The sequence below is a fragment of the Populus euphratica genome, unplaced genomic scaffold (genome assembly GCF_000495115.2).
Source record: "Populus euphratica unplaced genomic scaffold, PopEup_1.0 scaffold252.1, whole genome shotgun sequence".
Lineage (NCBI taxonomy): Eukaryota > Viridiplantae > Streptophyta > Magnoliopsida > Malpighiales > Salicaceae > Populus > Populus euphratica.
This window is the reverse complement of record NW_011500132.1, coordinates 184,476-202,232: the sequence shown is the minus strand read 5'-3', so window position 1 is coordinate 202,232 and position 17,757 is coordinate 184,476. Positions and strand designations below refer to the sequence as shown.

The 17,757-nt window shown below is 30.5% G+C and overlaps 1 protein-coding gene across 1 annotated transcript; it reads left to right on the top strand.

Moving 5' to 3' along the window:
- The first annotated feature begins 1,221 nt into the window (after positions 1 to 1,221).
- LOC105110401 (vam6/Vps39-like protein) lies at positions 1,222 to 8,922 on the top strand. Its single transcript, XM_011005436.1, has 12 exons — positions 1,222 to 1,729; positions 2,514 to 2,725; positions 3,514 to 3,645; positions 3,749 to 3,892; positions 4,246 to 4,358; positions 4,461 to 4,896; positions 5,286 to 5,615; positions 6,126 to 6,347; positions 6,506 to 6,748; positions 6,922 to 7,374; positions 7,464 to 7,562; positions 8,240 to 8,922. The coding sequence occupies exons 1-12, from the start codon at positions 1,288 to 1,290 to the stop codon at positions 8,438 to 8,440; spliced, it is 3,027 nt and encodes a 1,008-aa protein (XP_011003738.1). The 5' UTR covers positions 1,222 to 1,287; the 3' UTR covers positions 8,441 to 8,922.
- Positions 8,923 to 17,757: the final 8,835 nt, after the last annotated feature.

Sequence of the window (17,757 nt, the reverse complement as noted above, 5' to 3'; positions counted from 1 at the left end):
GCTTTTGGGCTTTCCTGTTGTCAAAAAAATAAAAAGTAAAAAAATCAGGGTTGAGATATTTTTTTTCTTTGAGTTAATTTTTTGTTTCTTTTACCATTTTGTTTTAAGTTATATGAGTATTTTTAGATGAAAATGGGTTTAAAATTGAGTTTTTAAGTAAAAACTTATTAAGAGTGATTTTTTGACCATCATGTAGTTGTCAAAATTTGGGTTTTAAGGTAAATTTCTTTTTATCATTTGATTTGTTTTTAATCTAGTCATTTGGCTATGTGTCTATTGAAGATTTGACTTTATAATTTGTTTTATTTTGATTTTTATAAGTTATTGCAACTTAAAAAAATATTATGACTTTGGATTAGTGCTTTATTTTGCGTACAAAAAATTGATTTTCTTGCTTGCAAGAGATTGAATGTTAGGGGACCAAAATCAATAAAGAAAAAGAATTGCAACCCTTTTTTTAAAAAAAGTAAATTATGTAGTGCTTTTTAGCCTTAAAATTTATCCAAAAATCTTTTTTAGTCATTTTAATTTGATAATTATATATTTTAGTTCAAAACTTTATTTTTATCCATGATGATTTTTTGACCACTTTCATCGTGATTGAAAACCAGATAAATAAATAATATATCATCCATCATAATATTATGATAGATAAGATATTTTTTACTTTATTAGAAAATATTTGAGGTCATGATAAAAAAATATAAATGGATAAATATATATAATTATTGATTTATTTAATTAAATATATAGATTGAATTTTTTATTCAACATTATTTTGTTTATGTAAAAAAATGCATTGAACATGTCTGCGCATTTACTTTTTCGTGTTAAATTTTTTTAATCTGACCTCCAACAAAATACGGGTAGAGCGTTGGTCCTATGAACCGTCGCGGGTTCAAGTCCCACCGATACCGCTTGGAGGTTATATTCCGCGCAGTGCTTTCCTGGTCCAGTAACTTCAATCTGCAATGAAGCAAAATAAACTAATCAATCTCCATGATATATTTTTAATTTCAATTGAATCATTAAAGTTTAAAATTAAACAATAATAACGCAAAAGGAACATAAACAGATAATACTATAATGTTCCGATTAATCTCAAACTTTTTAAAATTTTAATCCACTTAAGTGTAATTTTTAAAATAACAAAATAAAAAAATGTGCAAATTATATTTAATTTACTCTTATATTTATAAATGGGGATCAAATTGTAATTAGCCGATCTGCTCTATTATGAAACACTTCTCTGTATTCGCTGAAATGATCAAAAGCTGAAACCCAATAATGGTGCACAATGCCTACGATTCCTTTGAGCTCCTCACAGATTGCCCAAACAAAATCGATGCAATCGAAGCCTACGGTTCAAAGCTCCTCATCGCTTGCTCCGATGGAGCTCTCAGAATCTACGCTCCAGTGTCCGCTATCTCCGACAAATCCCCACCATCTGATTACCATAAACACGGTGATCAACTTCGAAAGGAACAGTATTCACTGGAGAGAACCGTAAACGGATTCTCTAAAAAGCCAATTTTGTCAATGAAAGTATTGGCTTCAAGAGAACTGCTCCTATCGCTCTCTGAATCTATCGCGTTTCATCGATTGCCACATTTGGAGACCATTGCGGTGCTTACTAAAGCTAAAGGTGCTAACGTGTTTGATTGGGATGATAAGCGAGGGTTTCTGTGCTTCGCCAGGCAAAAAAGAGTCTGCATTTTTAGACATGACGGTAATTAGTTAAAAAATTTGGTGTATTTTCTTTTGTTGTTGTAAATGATCATGAAAGACATATAAAAAAACTAGGAGGATTTATCCTTTGTTAAATTACTCGAAAATTTAATGTTATTTTGGCTAATTATAGTGTAAATGTTAGTGAAAGCAATGGAAACTAGGATAATTTAGTGATTCTTGGAGTTAATATAACTTCTTTAAAATTTGATATTGTTTTATATGATTATATTGCTACTTAGATAATTAAGGTTTTAGTAATGGTTCTAATTGATTTGAGTTGCAGCCTTATAGTTTTTTAGATCGTAAATTGAGTCACATTTTTTTTTTTTATAGCGGTTATCAACTTTGATTTTGATTGTTGATATTAAGGTGGTAGTTAGTTAATTTGATTGTACTTTTTGCCAAGTAAGGTGCTAAATGTCTTCAATTGATAGTTTTAAGTAGACATTAGGTTACTTGGATTGGAAATCGAGTCACATAATTCTCTATGTTTCTTTCGTTTCTCATTAACTGATGGGATCTTTTTTCATTAACTTTCATTCTGAAAGTATATCTTGTGATGTTAAACCAGTATTTTGTCTCAAGTGGAGCTCATTGTAGTGCTAAATGATTGGAACTAATGTTTCTTTGTTAATAAATGATTAGAAAAACAAATTTATAAATTTAATATTAGGTTATTTGGATTGAGAATTGCGCTGTGATACCAAATTCGATTTTGCTAATGTGATAATGGGGTGATAATTTTCTCTTTGGTGCAGCTGAATTCTGAGTTTATTTTTCAGGTGGAAGGGGATTTGTGGAGGTGAAAGATTTTGGGGTTTCAGATACAGTGAAGTCAATGTCATGGTGTGGTGAGAACATATGTTTGGGAATTAGAAAGGAATATTGGATATTAAATTCAACAAATGGTGCATTGAGTGAGGTTTTTCCTTCAGGGAGACTAGCTCCTCCATTAGTGGTATCTCTTCCTTCTGGGGAGCTTCTTCTTGGGAAGGTACTCTCTCTCTGCTGCTGACATTTACTTGGTTTTATTTGGCTTGTCTTTGTTAATAGTAACTGTTTAATTCATTCATTTCTGCCTTTTAGTTGTTTAATTCATTAGTTAATTATGTGCTTATATTGATTGCTAGATACTCCTGCTGATTTGAAAAATTAGTAATTGTTTCCCCTTTAATCTTGCCTATGGCTTTCATCTCTTGTTTTGATGGTAAGGGTTATGCTGTTGGCAGTTACCGTACGTGAAGCAGAACTGTGTCACAATGAACTTGATATATGTCAATAAGCTACTACTTCTTGAATGTTCATGTTGAATAATGAAGGAAAAATATTGGAGTTATATCACTTATATTTGGGCTGTCCTGCTTGATTACTGTAGTCTCCTTTCTGGTTCAACTTTCAGGAACTGCTTAAGTCGGAACATTATTGTTGTTTTTTTGAAGAACATAGCGATGATGGACTTTAGTCTTTAATGAGCTATGTCCTGCAAGCAAACCTGTGCATCATGGGCTTTCGTCTTTAATCGGCTGTTGAAGGTTTTCAATTATCATTGCTGTCTCATTGCATTAACAAATGGAATGATTTTTATAACCCTGGATGTAAGGAACTTCTTTGCTAGAGAGTTGCAGGTATAACTCTTAAGGGGTTATACATGCGCAGGATATACATGGCCTGTAATATGCATGTCCTGAGCATATTTTCTGTTCTCCCTCATGCTATTTATTGTCTTCTCTTCCCACACAACAAGAATGAAGCTAGGAACTTCTGTTTTTGTTGCTGCCGCAGGATAACATTGGAGTCTTTGTGGACCAAAATGGCAAGCATCTCCAAGCAGAGAAAATTTGTTGGTCAGAGGCTCCTTCTCTTGTTGTCATTCAAAAGTCCTATGCAATTTCTCTGCTTCCTAGACGGATTGAGGTAGCTTAACCATATCAGACACAAAATTAAAATGGAAATCCTCCCTTTCTTTTCTATCTAACTGGCTGTGGATTTGTTCAGAATTTTCCATTAATGTTTGCAGATCCGGTCTCTCCGAGTTCCATACCCATTGATACAAGCTTTTGTTCTTCAAAATGTTCGCCATCTTATTGAAAGCAACAATGTGATAATTGTTGCATTAAGCAATTCTGTCTGTGTGCTGTTCCCTGTTCCTCTTGGTGCACAGGTATTCCCTATACCTGTTTGTAAAAATATTTATATGCTATCTTCTAGTTACTAGCAGTAAAGACATAGAAGGTCCACACCTTCCCATTGCTGTCAAGTCCAAATTTTGACAGTTTTTAAGATTTTAAACAAACTGTACAAGACATCTCTCTAAATCTTGTATTGTTATGTGCAATAGCCTTGTCTATAATTGAATCATGCCTTTTTCCATAGCCTTAGCTTAAGAACTTGAAAAGATTATGAGGACATGGTACTTTGGACATAGAACTAAGGGCTGTATTATAGTGCAGATTGTACAGTTGACAGAGGACATGGTACTTTGGACATAGAACTAAGGGCTGTATTATATTGCAGATTGTACAGTTGACAGCATCTGGAAATTTTGAGGAAGCTTTGGCCTTGTGCAAGCTGCTTCCACCAGAAGATTCAAACCTTCGAGCTGCTAAGGAGGGTTCAATTCACATAAGGTAGATGTTCCATATAGGCTTTTCAAACCAGCATCAGAATCATGATAGTTCCAATCTTAGTTTTACATTTGATTTGAATAAGCTCATGGCATTGCCTTGCAGATATGCACATTATCTTTTTGATAATGGGAGCTATGAGGAGGCTATGGAACATTTCTTAGCATCTCAAGTAGATATCATTTATGTGCTTTCTTTGTATCCATCCATTGTTCTCCCCAAAACATCTTTGATTCCAGAACCTGAGAAACTAATTGACATTTCTCAAGATGCTCCGTATCTCTCAAGAGGTTCCTCTGGTTTGTCTGATATTATGGAACCCTCACCTCCAATCCACCTATCAGATTTTGATGAGCATTCAGCACTTGAGTCCAAGAAGATGAGCCATAATACTCTCATGGCTTTAATCAAGTACTTGCAGAAAAGAAGATTTGGCATAGTTGAAAAGGCCACTGCTGAGGGAACAGATGAGGTTGTTTTAGATGCTGTTGGAGATAATTATGGACCTTATGACTCTAATAGGTTTAAGAAATCCAACAAGGTAATAATAGCTAGCTTTTATTCTTTGTTTTTTCATGATTTTGTTGTTACTGTGTTCTAAATAAGTGTTATGCAGAGATTATATAGAGGGAACTACTTATCTTTGAAAATCTTATTTTTGTGCACGCATGCATCCCTGTGTTTGGGGGCTTGGGTGACTGAGTAGGAGAGACTAGAGAACCTTGAGCATGTTCGTTGATTTTTTACAGAGATTGAATTCCTACATAACAGATGGTGTTTATCTATCATCTATCATCTATCATTGTTGTTTCATGCCAATCTACATTCATTCTTTCCACGAATACACTTGTCAAAGCAAGTCTCGGTGTCATGGCTACGTACTGAGTTTAAGTTTACAACCTCAACCTCATATTCCATTTGGCCTCTCAGGGTCGTGGTAACATTGCCATTAACTCAGGTGCCAGGGAAATGGCAGCAATATTGGACACGGCTCTTCTTCAAGCTCTTCTTCTTACAGGACAGACTTCAGCAGCTTTAGAATTATTGAAGGGTCTGAACTACTGTGACCTAAAAATATGCGAGGAGATTCTTCAAAAATGGAATCATTATACTGCTTTATTAGAACTCTACAAATGCAATGACATGCACCGTGAAGCTCTTAAGCTTCTGCATCAATTAGTTGAAGAGTCAAAATCAAACCAGTCAAAGCCCGAGCTAAACCCAAAATTCAAGCCTGAATCTATTATTGAATATCTCAAGGTAAGATCTCGCATTTGGTTTTCTAGCCTGGGTGCTGTTTTTTGTTTAACTTGTGAAACAAGAAAATAGCATTAGACATAAGATTGGATCAACTGCATAAAAGAAAGATCTGGTGTTTTGTGGAACTGATATGTAAAAGCATGGATATGACTGTCAAACATATTAGACAATGTGTTTCTCATTTTATTGTTCCTGCATATTCCTTCAGATGGTTTTGACCAGTTCATCATTTATTTACCAACTAAAACATGTTCCCTGGCATCTTTGTTTTTACAGAACTTTCTTTTCTGGTCCTAAATTTTTGTTTGTCTTAGCATCAATATTATTATCGTTAGTTGCTTTTAACCATTTGTAATGACTCAAGCAATCTGATGTTTTGCACGAGGAATATCATAAAAGTAATTTTCGGTGTTTCTTTCTATAACCTGATTATTACTTGAATGAATGAATTAAACCTGCAGCTTCTATATGTTCAGTGCTGAATGGATTCTGATGGATTTCTGTATGCAGCCTCTGTGTTGGACTGATCCCATGCTTGTCTTGGAGTTTTCAATGCTTGTTCTCGAAAGCTGTCCCACACAAACTATTGAGCTCCTTTTGTCTGGGAATATTCCTGCAGACTTGGTCAACTCTTATTTGAAGCAGCATGCTCCAAGCATGCAAGGCAGATATTTAGAACTGATGCTTGCGATGAATGAAAATGGGATCTCTGGAAACCTACAAAATGAAATGGTAAGAACTCTTGCATTTATCTTTTTTCATATTCATTCTAATTCACATGGCAAAACAGATGGTGCTGCCAGCCTCACTGTGTTTCGTTGGGTATTGGCAGTGCTCCTGCTAATTTTACTATAAATAGCAGTATTTATCTAACAATTTATTTTTCACAGGTGCAAATCTATCTCTTGGAAGTGCTTGATTGGCATGCCGAGTTGAATGCTCAAGAAAAATGGGATGAGAAGGCTTATTCACCAACACGGAATAAATTATTGTCTGCGTTGGAGAGCATCTCAGGGTATAACCCAGAGGCTCTGTTGAAACGGCTTCCAGCAGATGCATTATATGAAGAGCGGGCACTTTTGTGGGGAAAAATGAACCAACATGAGCTTGCCTTATCTCTGTATGTTCACAAGGTATTCTGCATTAAAGATCAATCTGCTTGTTCCTTCTTTTTCATGCATACAAATAATGTGATTCTTTGTTCTTGATCACTATTGGTTGAAAAAGCTACCCAATATTAACTAATTTGGGATTTGAGGCTTTGTTGAGTTGAGGTTAGTTCTTACAAGTTCCTTTTACTGTACAGCTTCATGTTCCTGATCTGGCATTATCCTACTGTGACCGTGTCTACGAGTCTGCAGCTCATCTACCATCTGCAAGATCTTCTGGCAATATATACCTAACTCTCTTGCAGATTTACCTCAACCCCAGGAAGACAACCATGAATTTTGAAAAGCGAATAACAAATCTAGTATCCTTTCAGAATACTAACGTTCCCAAGGTAAGTTCTGTGACCCCAGTAAAAGCTAAAGGAGGTCGTGCTACAAAGAAAATTGCTGCTATAGAGGGTGCAGAAGACTTACGAGTCAGTCCCAGTGGCACTGACAGTAGCAGGAGTGATGGTGATGCAGATGAATTTGGTGATGAAGGGGGTTCTACTATTATGCTTGATGAGGTCCTCGATCTGTTGAGCAAAAGATGGGACAGAATCAATGGAGCTCAGGCCCTCAAACTCTTACCAAGGGAAACTAAATTACAGGTAATTAATATATGGAAATCACATATCGACCAACAATTCCATCTTGCTCTTCCATTTGATATTTATTTGCTTTGAAATCTCCTTTGCAGAATTTGCTTCCCTTTCTTGGACCTCTTCTAAAAAAATCCAGTGAAGCATACAGGAATCTCTCAGTAATCAAAAGCCTGAGGCAGAGTGAGAATCTGCAGGTATCAACAATATAAAACATATACATTCAACTAGAGAATTATCCGTACCGGGAATCTTAACCACTCATGGGCATGATATAAGAAGATCTAATAACTTGAAGGAAGGTTATATTTATGAAAGATGATGGTAGAATTACGCCATTTAGGTTGCACTGATCATAAGTTCTGTTACAGAGGCAATATTTATGCTGGGGTAATGCTTCTACTGTTGCTATAAATCAATGCTCACTGGCATGGCTGTTGAAAAGCAGAACATAATCGACACATTTAAATAATCTACAGAAAAATTATTGAAGCATCAATTTGCATAGCTTCCGTGCAAGAGTCAATCTTTTCTTACAATTTTCAGCATAACAGTTGCTATGATGCGCTTGTTTGCATATTGTTGCTTGCCCAGTGCCACTTTACATTAAACCAATTTTTTATATCAAATTTCTTTGTAAGAGGCAATTTCAATTAGCTTCAAACTGAACTTAATGTTCCTAATCCATTTCATTCTCATATCAGCGTGATGGTCTTTATCTACAATTGCTTAGTTGTGTATTTTCTTTATGCATTCATTGTCCAATCTCATGTTGTTTAATCGGTTCTTTTTTTACAGCATGGTTGTTGCATCCATGTACTTGGAACAACTATCTGCTCACCGTTCTATTTTTCTTCACAAATCATGTAAACAGGTGAGGGATGAAATGTACAACCGTAGGAAAACAGTTGTCAAGATCACCAGTGATACTACCTGCTCTCTTTGCAACAAGAAAATTGGAACGAGCGTTTTTGCAGCCTACCCCAGTGGGAAAACAATCGTTCACTTCGTTTGCTTCAGAGATTCACAAAGTATAAAAGCTGTGGCCAAAGGATCGGCTCTAAGGAAGCGGTGAGGTATTTTTTAAGTGGCAAAATGAAATATTCCTTTATGAATGAAGCTCGGGAATGGCAGTCTCTTTTGATCAGTTTTGAGCACATGTAAGCTTGCCATTGGTTTGCCTCCTGTCCATTCCCAAATCATGCAACTTGAAAACTGCAAGGTGACTTCTCATTCGGCTGGTAGTATTTATATTTGAATGTGGACAAGTGTAGACGTCGGCTTGCAATTTGAAGGGCTTGAGATGATTCATATTTACTGACAGGGGCATTACAAACCCTTACAGAGGGTTTCTCTGCTGTAAAATAGTTGTGAAAAAATGGCTTCATGTGACGTGGTATAATGATAGCCTCGTGTTATTCTCCTATGACTTTGACAGTGGTGTGCTTGTGAATCATCTGTTTTGTTTCCTGGAATGACAATATGGTAATGATAGCATTGTGTAATTTCTTGTGGTCTTAAGATCATTCTTCGATAGTACTGCAATTTCCCTTCTGAGGTTGATGTGTTTGTTGAATGATCTGCTTTCTTGCGTTTCTCCTTCATCCTGCACTTTGCCTTTCTGGTTCCTTGGCTGACGGAAAACGTTACTGGCTGTTTGGCTTTTGCTTTGTGGGTTGTATATATATATATATTTTTTTTAAAAATTATATATATAAGTGTTTTTACATTGTTTTTATATAAAAAAAACTCACTGAATTCATTATATATATAAGTGTTTTTACATGCTTTTATATAAAAAAAACTCACTGAATTCAAAAAGTGTATGGATATATTTAATTAAATAAATTGAAAACTATTTATGTAACAAAAAAATTATGAAGGTTGATTTCTATCTAGTTAAATTTATAACATGGATCAAGAGTTTAATAGGGTCACTAATCTTTTTTATATATATTTTTTAAATAGACTAATCTTTTTTATATATTTTTTAAAATAGATATCTATAAAATAAAATTGAGAACCAGTAAGATTGAAAAAAAAAATCAAATTAAAATAAATTATATTGTCTATTTAATAATTAATTAAATATTAAATGATAAAATTAAAAAAAATAAATAATTTTTTTTTTAAAAATCCAATTATAATAAATAAAAGAAAGGCCATATGGCCTCAAGTAACCCACATATTTAGGCCTTATTGTTTTTTTAATTTTTCTTAAGGAGCTGATAATTAATTTTTTTAATCATTTACCTAACTTTTTTTTAAAAAATAAGAGGTAATGGGTAGCTTGCCCCACTAAAATAGAAGACACTTCAGCCATTATGCATATTTTAGACCAAGAAAAATCTTTTTTTTTTTAATTATACTCATAAAAGAATACCTTAAACATCTTGTAAAACATATCTATAACTTTTAACAACTCAAAAATTTACTCCAAATCCCACAATCAACCCCAAACAAAAACAACTCAAAAATAAACTCCAAATCTCACAATCAACCCCAAACAAAAAAACCTTTTCGGGTTCAAATATATAATTTCAAGTAAGTTTAATAAAAAAACACTTAGGATAAACATTACCTATCGAAAAATACTTATTGACACTAAAATCAATATTTTTCATGACTGGAATTGGTCACGATTGTGATTTTTTCTCTTTATCACTAGAATCAACATTTTTTCCTTTCAATTTGGTCCTCCAAATTTTTTTCCTTTGTCCTAAAGTGTTACAATCTCTTCATATTGCATGATATCACATATTTGAGGTGTTTATAATTGTTTTGGAATTGAATGAAATGTGATTTTGAATAGGAGAAATTTTCATAATTCTTTCAAGGAAAACAAGGACTAGAATAGATGTTGATAGAAAATGTCAGCCCATTTAGACATACACTTTAGTTTTTGATATTTTTTTTACATGTAAATCTTTATTTATTCCTTCTATTTTTGCTTTCACTTATTTTATGTTTCATCTCATAGATCTTGAGAAATGAGAAAAAAAAATCATTAAGAAAATTTGAGGAAAACATCTCTCAAGTGGTCAAATTTTAATCATTAATAACTTTAATTTTGGTTTCTTTAAGACATGAACTTAATGAAGGTGGTTTCTATCTGCTAGAAAAAAGTATATTACAACTAAGAAGTTTTTCTTATTTGATTTGCTTTTAAATTTTTATGCCAATTAAAGTTTGCTTTGTTATTAAAAATGAGATTATAGAAGTTCATGGAATTTTTTTTTCATGTGCTAAGGTGAAAAAAATAATTGGAATTTAGGTTTTTGAAACCTAATAACTTTGATCTTGATTTCCTAGTTATCATGTTCCATAGTAATCATAAAAGATGAGAAATAGGTGATATGTTGTCTACTTAAACAGGTGACATATCATTTACTTCAAAAAAAAAATACCTTAGCCTCCTGCACTTAATTTTTCAAGTGAGCTAAGCATTCTTGCCTAACCCATGCTTGCCTAACTTTTTTTTAGTTTTTTAATCTCATTTAACATTTTATAATTAGATTATGTTTAGATAATTATCCAATTATATCATTATGTTCAATTTTTTTTTTTACTTTTTAATTTTTAATTAATCTTTTTCATAATGTTAGAAAATATGTCATTCTTCCTTGCATTAGAAATTAACTTGGAATCCTATTTGTTGCCTATATTGAGTGGATAATTGGATACTACACTGTTATATAATTATGCTTACATACTGAGAAACTTGGGATCACATACTACTGCTTCACTGTTCATTGAAGTAAGTATTTTTTTTATTTTAATTTTCTTTGTTTTCATCCTCAATTTTATGCTCAGATGTTTTTAACTAGTCGTTCGGTTCTTTTTTGAGCCAAATAAGTTGATTAAGTCACGTCAAGACAAATATCACATGTTTGATTTTAAACTTAGGCTAGGAAAGAGTCCAATTAAGAGGGTTTTTTTTTTTAATTTTATCTTTATATATTTTTTACTAGTTGTCCGGGTTATTTTTAGACCTACCAAATCGATTAGGTCATGTCTGAAAAACGTTTACACATTAACAATTATTTAGGTTGTTTTTGGATAGACCAAATTAATTGGGTCACATTGAAACAACTCTCTCATGATTTAATTTAAAACTTGTGCTAGAAAAAAAGTTGGGCTAGTAGGTTTCAAGATTGATCCACTGTGCTAAATTAAAAAAAATAATACTAAATAATTCTCTATAGCCTAAATATTTTTTGTTATATATATTTTTTTAAATCTAACAAGTAGCATAACATGTGCCTATAAACTAGAGGTTACTATTTTTTTTTATTTAATACAAATTCTATAGAATTCTTTTTTCTTATCCTTATAAATAAGTACATTGACATGCATGTACATATTCTTTTCTCTATTTTTATATTTAAATCATGAAATTTAATGAAATATTTTATATTAAATATGATGTATTAATGAGAGTAATGTAAATCTCTACATAATAATCCAATTAATGAGAGTGATGTAAATCTCTACATAATAATCCAATTAAGTAGATAGACAATGAAATAAAGTTGAAATTTATGTTTGGATAAAAACCTTGATACATATATAATTTTGTGCATAAGAATTAAAGATGTTGAAAAAGAACTTGTACTTATTTCTTATAGCAAAACAAGAACCCGAAGCATATGACAAGCTCAGTTATACCTTGCTAAATCTATTATTAATCTATATCTGATAATAAAAAAAAAGTGTTGCTTTACTAAAAATATAAATTTATTCAAAATTATTATGGCTGCTGAATTTTGCATCAAAATAATCCTCCTAAATAACCATAATGAAGCTTTTGCAATGGCTATAAGCTAATAATTAGTTGTAGTTATTTTTTATTGGGTTGCAAATCAATTTATAAAAGTAACATTTGAATTAAGATTTTAAACATATTTGAATTCAAATTTGAAAAGTTAAGGATTATTTTGATTAAAGACTTCATCTTGACTTTAAATTTTAAAAGTTATTATCCATGTATCATACTGACATTCACCATTTACATCATCTTTTTTTATTTTTCTAAACAACATCTTTATTATTCATCTTGTATTTTTTAGCTATTTTTTCATCAATGGTCAAAATTGACTCCTATATACATTACTCTCTCTTCTTTATAAAACATTGCCCTTAATACAAGGGTAGCAAAATCTACTCCCCAGCTTTTTCTCATCAACTGCTTTAATTAAGAACAATTTTGGACCTTTATATTTATGATTTAGGCTTTATTTATCATTATATTTAAAACACAAACCTTTATCTCTTTTCTCCTTCAACTAGATTAGAGCCTTGTGTTGTAACACCTTATTAACATGAGAGAAAACATATTTGGGTATATGTCCTTCAAAGATTAGGTAACAAAGTGTCCACCTTTATATATCAACAAGGTCTTGAGAAAAAAAACATATATCTTTATTAAACTAGGTCGTAATATGGTTGGTAGGAATGCTATGTCTCCAAAGAAGAATAGATCAAATATATCTAAAAGACGTGGATCAAGGAAGTATAATGACCAAGAATAAAAATAGACTTCCATATAAATGAAGAAAAACTTCCAAAATTAAAGATTGTATCCATAAATTATATCGTTGCTGAGGAGACCTTAGATATAAGTTTAATTTTGATGAGACTTGCTTTAATTTTGATGAGACTTGCTCAAAGGATAAATCAAGATCAGCTTTAAAAACTTTTGAAAAGAGGGAAAGAACCATTAAAGATCAAAGGACTTGAACCAAATAGATTTGGGAATCTAAGAGGATCAATGAATAATATTTATTAGTGTTTTATTGATTCCAGAAGAAGGGGCATGATACTTTCAACTTTTAAAAGACTATAAATATAGGAGTGTATGGTCTTATAATAAGAATTCGGGCAGATCCAATAATTGTTTTCCATAATCTTATTGTAAACATGAAGTGTGCCAAATCAAATTAATAGTTTTAGTGTCAGTTTCATCTTGATCTTGTTCCACAAACTACAACAAAAGTTAACAACATTGTTGATGTTAGATTTATTTGAAAGGTTTATCCAACATGGATTGCAAACATCATGCTTGTAAGAAAATAAAAACAAGAAAAGAAAAGAAAGGTTTCCATTGGCTTTCAAGATTTAAATCAAGTATTTTCTAAAGATGATTTTCCATTTCCTATCAAAAATTTAATCATAGGTGACTCCATGGATCATGAAGTTTTATTCTTTATGGATGGTTTTTCTAGTTATAACTAGAGAAATGAACTTACAATATTTTGCACTTTAAAAAGCATATATTATTAGAAAATGATTTCATTTGGCCTGATAAATGATGGAGTAACAAGTAGTACATGTAAAGGATCTCTGACGATATTCCATCTATAAAAATTGGGTGTTTTGTAGATGATTTGGTTATTAAATTTATTCAAAATTATTATGGCTGCTGAATTTTGCATAAAAATAATCCTCCTAAATAACCATAATGAAGCTTTTGCAATGGCTATAAGCTAATAATTAGTTGTAGTTATTTTTTATTGGGTTGCAAATCAATTTATAAAAGTAACATTTGAATTAAGATTTTAAACATATTTGAATTCAAATTTGAAAAGTTAAGGATTATTTTGATTAAAGACTTCATCTTGACTTTAAATTTTAAAAGTTATTATCCATGTATCATACTGACATTCACCATTTACATCATCTTTTTTTATTTTTCTAAACAACATCTTTATTATTCATCTTGTATTTTTTAGCTATTTTTTCATCAATGGTCAAAATTGACTCCTATATACATTACTCTCTCTTCTTTATAAAACATTGCCCTTAATACAAGGGTAGCAAAATCTACTCCCCAGCTTTTTCTCATCAACTGCTTTAATTAAGAACAATTTTGGACCTTTATATTTATGATTTAGGCTTTATTTATCATTATATTTAAAACACAAACCTTTATCTCTTTTCTCCTTCAACTAGATTAGAGCCTTGTGTTGTAACACCTTATTAACATGAGAGAAAACATATTTGGGTATATGTCCTTCAAAGATTAGGTAACAAAGTGTCCACCTTTATATATCAACAAGGTCTTGAGAAAAAAAACATATATCTTTATTAAACTAGGTCGTAATATGGTTGGTAGGAATGCTATGTCTCCAAAGAAGAATAGATCAAATATATCTAAAAGACGTGGATCAAGGAAGTATAATGACCAAGAATAAAAATAGACTTCCATATAAATGAAGAAAAACTTCCAAAATTAAAGATTGTATCCATAAATTATATCGTTGCTGAGGAGACCTTAGATATAAGTTTAATTTTGATGAGACTTGCTTTAATTTTGATGAGACTTGCTCAAAGGATAAATCAAGATCAGCTTTAAAAACTTTTGAAAAGAGGGAAAGAACCATTAAAGATCAAAGGACTTGAACCAAATAGATTTGGGAATCTAAGAGGATCAATGAATAATATTTATTAGTGTTTTATTGATTCCAGAAGAAGGGGCATGATACTTTCAACTTTTAAAAGACTATAAATATAGGAGTGTATGGTCTTATAATAAGAATTCGGGCAGATCCAATAATTGTTTTCCATAATCTTATTGTAAACATGAAGTGTGCCAAATCAAATTAATAGTTTTAGTGTCAGTTTCATCTTGATCTTGTTCCACAAACTACAACAAAAGTTAACAACATTGTTGATGTTAGATTTATTTGAAAGGTTTATCCAACATGGATTGCAAACATCATGCTTGTAAGAAAATAAAAACAAGAAAAGAAAAGAAAGGTTTCCATTGGCTTTCAAGATTTAAATCAAGTATTTTCTAAAGATGATTTTCCATTTCCTATCAAAAATTTAATCATAGGTGACTCCATGGATCATGAAGTTTTATTCTTTATGGATGGTTTTTCTAGTTATAACTAGAGAAATGAACTTACAATATTTTGCACTTTAAAAAGCATATATTATTAGAAAATGATTTCATTTGGCCTGAGAAATGATGGAGGAACAAGTAGTACATGTAAAGGATCTCTGAAGATATTCCATATATAAAGATTGGGTGTTTTGTAGATGATTTGGTTATTAAAATTATAGGGATTTATAGAGAAACTAAAAGGATTAAAATAGAAATAAAAGAGTCTTTATATAATTTTAAAGCTAACTTAGGTATATATTATAAGATAAGATGATGGTTATACCAAAGAGAATGTAAAAATAAAAAATATCATAAGTGTTTGTATAACTTTAAAAAAACTATGTTGAGTAGTAATAAATCAATTTAATGAATAATAAACATATAATTTGATAATGTAAACATGATTGTATCACTAATAATTTACTAATTCATATATATCATTTCATGGCATGATTTTCTATTTTTAAATTACATGTATTATTAATATTTTTAACCTGACTTAAAGAATAAAATAATTAAGTATATCATATTTTTTTATATCATTTTATTAGGATGTGATTTCATGAGATGTTATAAAAACTCCTTCAATTTCTCTTGGGTCAAAGGTAAGAATGAGTGAAAGGATCATCCTTACCATCATATTTTTATTATAAACCCTATAAAAGTCCAATAACTTTTACTTTATACAAAAAACAAAACCAATCCTTCAAATGTTTTTAGATATAAAATTGTTATTATAAAATTATATTTCAAACCCTATAAAAATCAATTCAAGCTTCCAACTTTGCTCTATTATTTGAGTTTAATTCATTTATAATTATGAATATACGATAATAATGATAATTTATTATGATAAATAAATTATATAGTGTTAGTATCTTTTATTATTATATACAATATCTATATATCATGTAATATAGTTGATGCATTACCTTTTTAATTACAACAATATAAATTAATTTAACAAATAACAAGGATGCAATTGCGAGAACATAAACATGATTCCTAAATATAAAAATATTTTGAATTCTTCATGTACGAAAAAGTACTAATTACTTATTATTTAATAGTTAATAAATATTATTTGATGCCACAATTTTATAGTTTTAAAATTACATCTAAAATTAATATTTTAAATACAATGTTAAAATAAAATAATTAGATGTATGAGATTTTTTATATTATTTTATTAAGATGTGATTTTGAGAGATGTTGTAAAAAATTTAAAGAGAGATTTTTTTAAAAAAGGATTTAAGCATGCTCAAATGAGTTCAATGCTAGATATATTAATTAATTAATTAATAATAAAAAACTAAAAAAGGAGAAGGTTTTTTTTTACTCCTACTCAGGTAGCACTATTCATTTGAATATTTTTTTCTTTTCTTTTCTTTTCTTCACTTTTTTTTAATATTTTAATTTTTAATATTAGATTTATCAGGGAATGAACTTAATAATTTTTTTCAATTTATTTTTTATAAGATCATCCCATACTCATGACTCAAATCATGAGTTTGATGAGTTAACTCAGATGAATTGAGCCTTTTTATTTTTCTAATTTTTTTTTTAATTTCATCCTTCAATATTAAGTTTATTATGAATTAAGTTTTGTGATTTATTTTGGTCTACTTTCTATAAAGCTATTACCATCTCATGACTCGGATTACCAGTATGACATATTATTTTTTTGTGCTTTTTTAATATTTTTTTAAATTTATCTTTCAATGCCAAGTTGATTGAGAATTGAGTTTTATAATTTTTTTTTTAATTTGCTTTCTATTGGCTTCCTGATCTCATGACCCGGGTTATGGGTTTGGAAGGTTAAATCAGGTTGACTCAGATTATGTTTTTGGATAATTTTTTAATTTTTTTTTTCCAATTTTATTCTTGAACATTGAGTTTATTGGAAATTGAGTTTCGTAATTTTTTTAATTATTTTTTATTGGGTTATTGATTAGTACTTAAAAATATATTTTTATCAAAGTTTTATATCATCATTTTGCACTTGAAGTATCGATAACTCCTTAACTAAAACATGTGTTATAATAACATATCTAATAATATAATGTACTTTTAATTTGTGGTAAATGTTCATCTTAAATACAGACCTATCATATAAATAAAAAGATTGATTGATGAGTTTAAGATCTGAAATTGAAAGGACAGAGAGATTACCAAACTTAGAAAAGAGATGCTGATGCAGTTCAAACCAGAATACTGTTTGGTAATTGGATCATATCTAGAGCTGTAGATCTCGGATTTAGGTTTATTTTATATGTGGAAAGGTAAGACATATACCTACAACTTTCATGAGGTCTGGTTTTAAAAAGGTCGTTTTCACTTCCAAATTATAGCAACAATGAAGAAGTCTGAATCTGTCCTGCAGCCCAGACACTCTTCAGTGTTCAACCTATATCTTGAGTTCTGGAAGTCCAAATGACCTTAATTTTTTTTTTTTTATGGAAAGCTTAGACAATTTCTTAGAACTTTCATGAGTACAAGGGGGT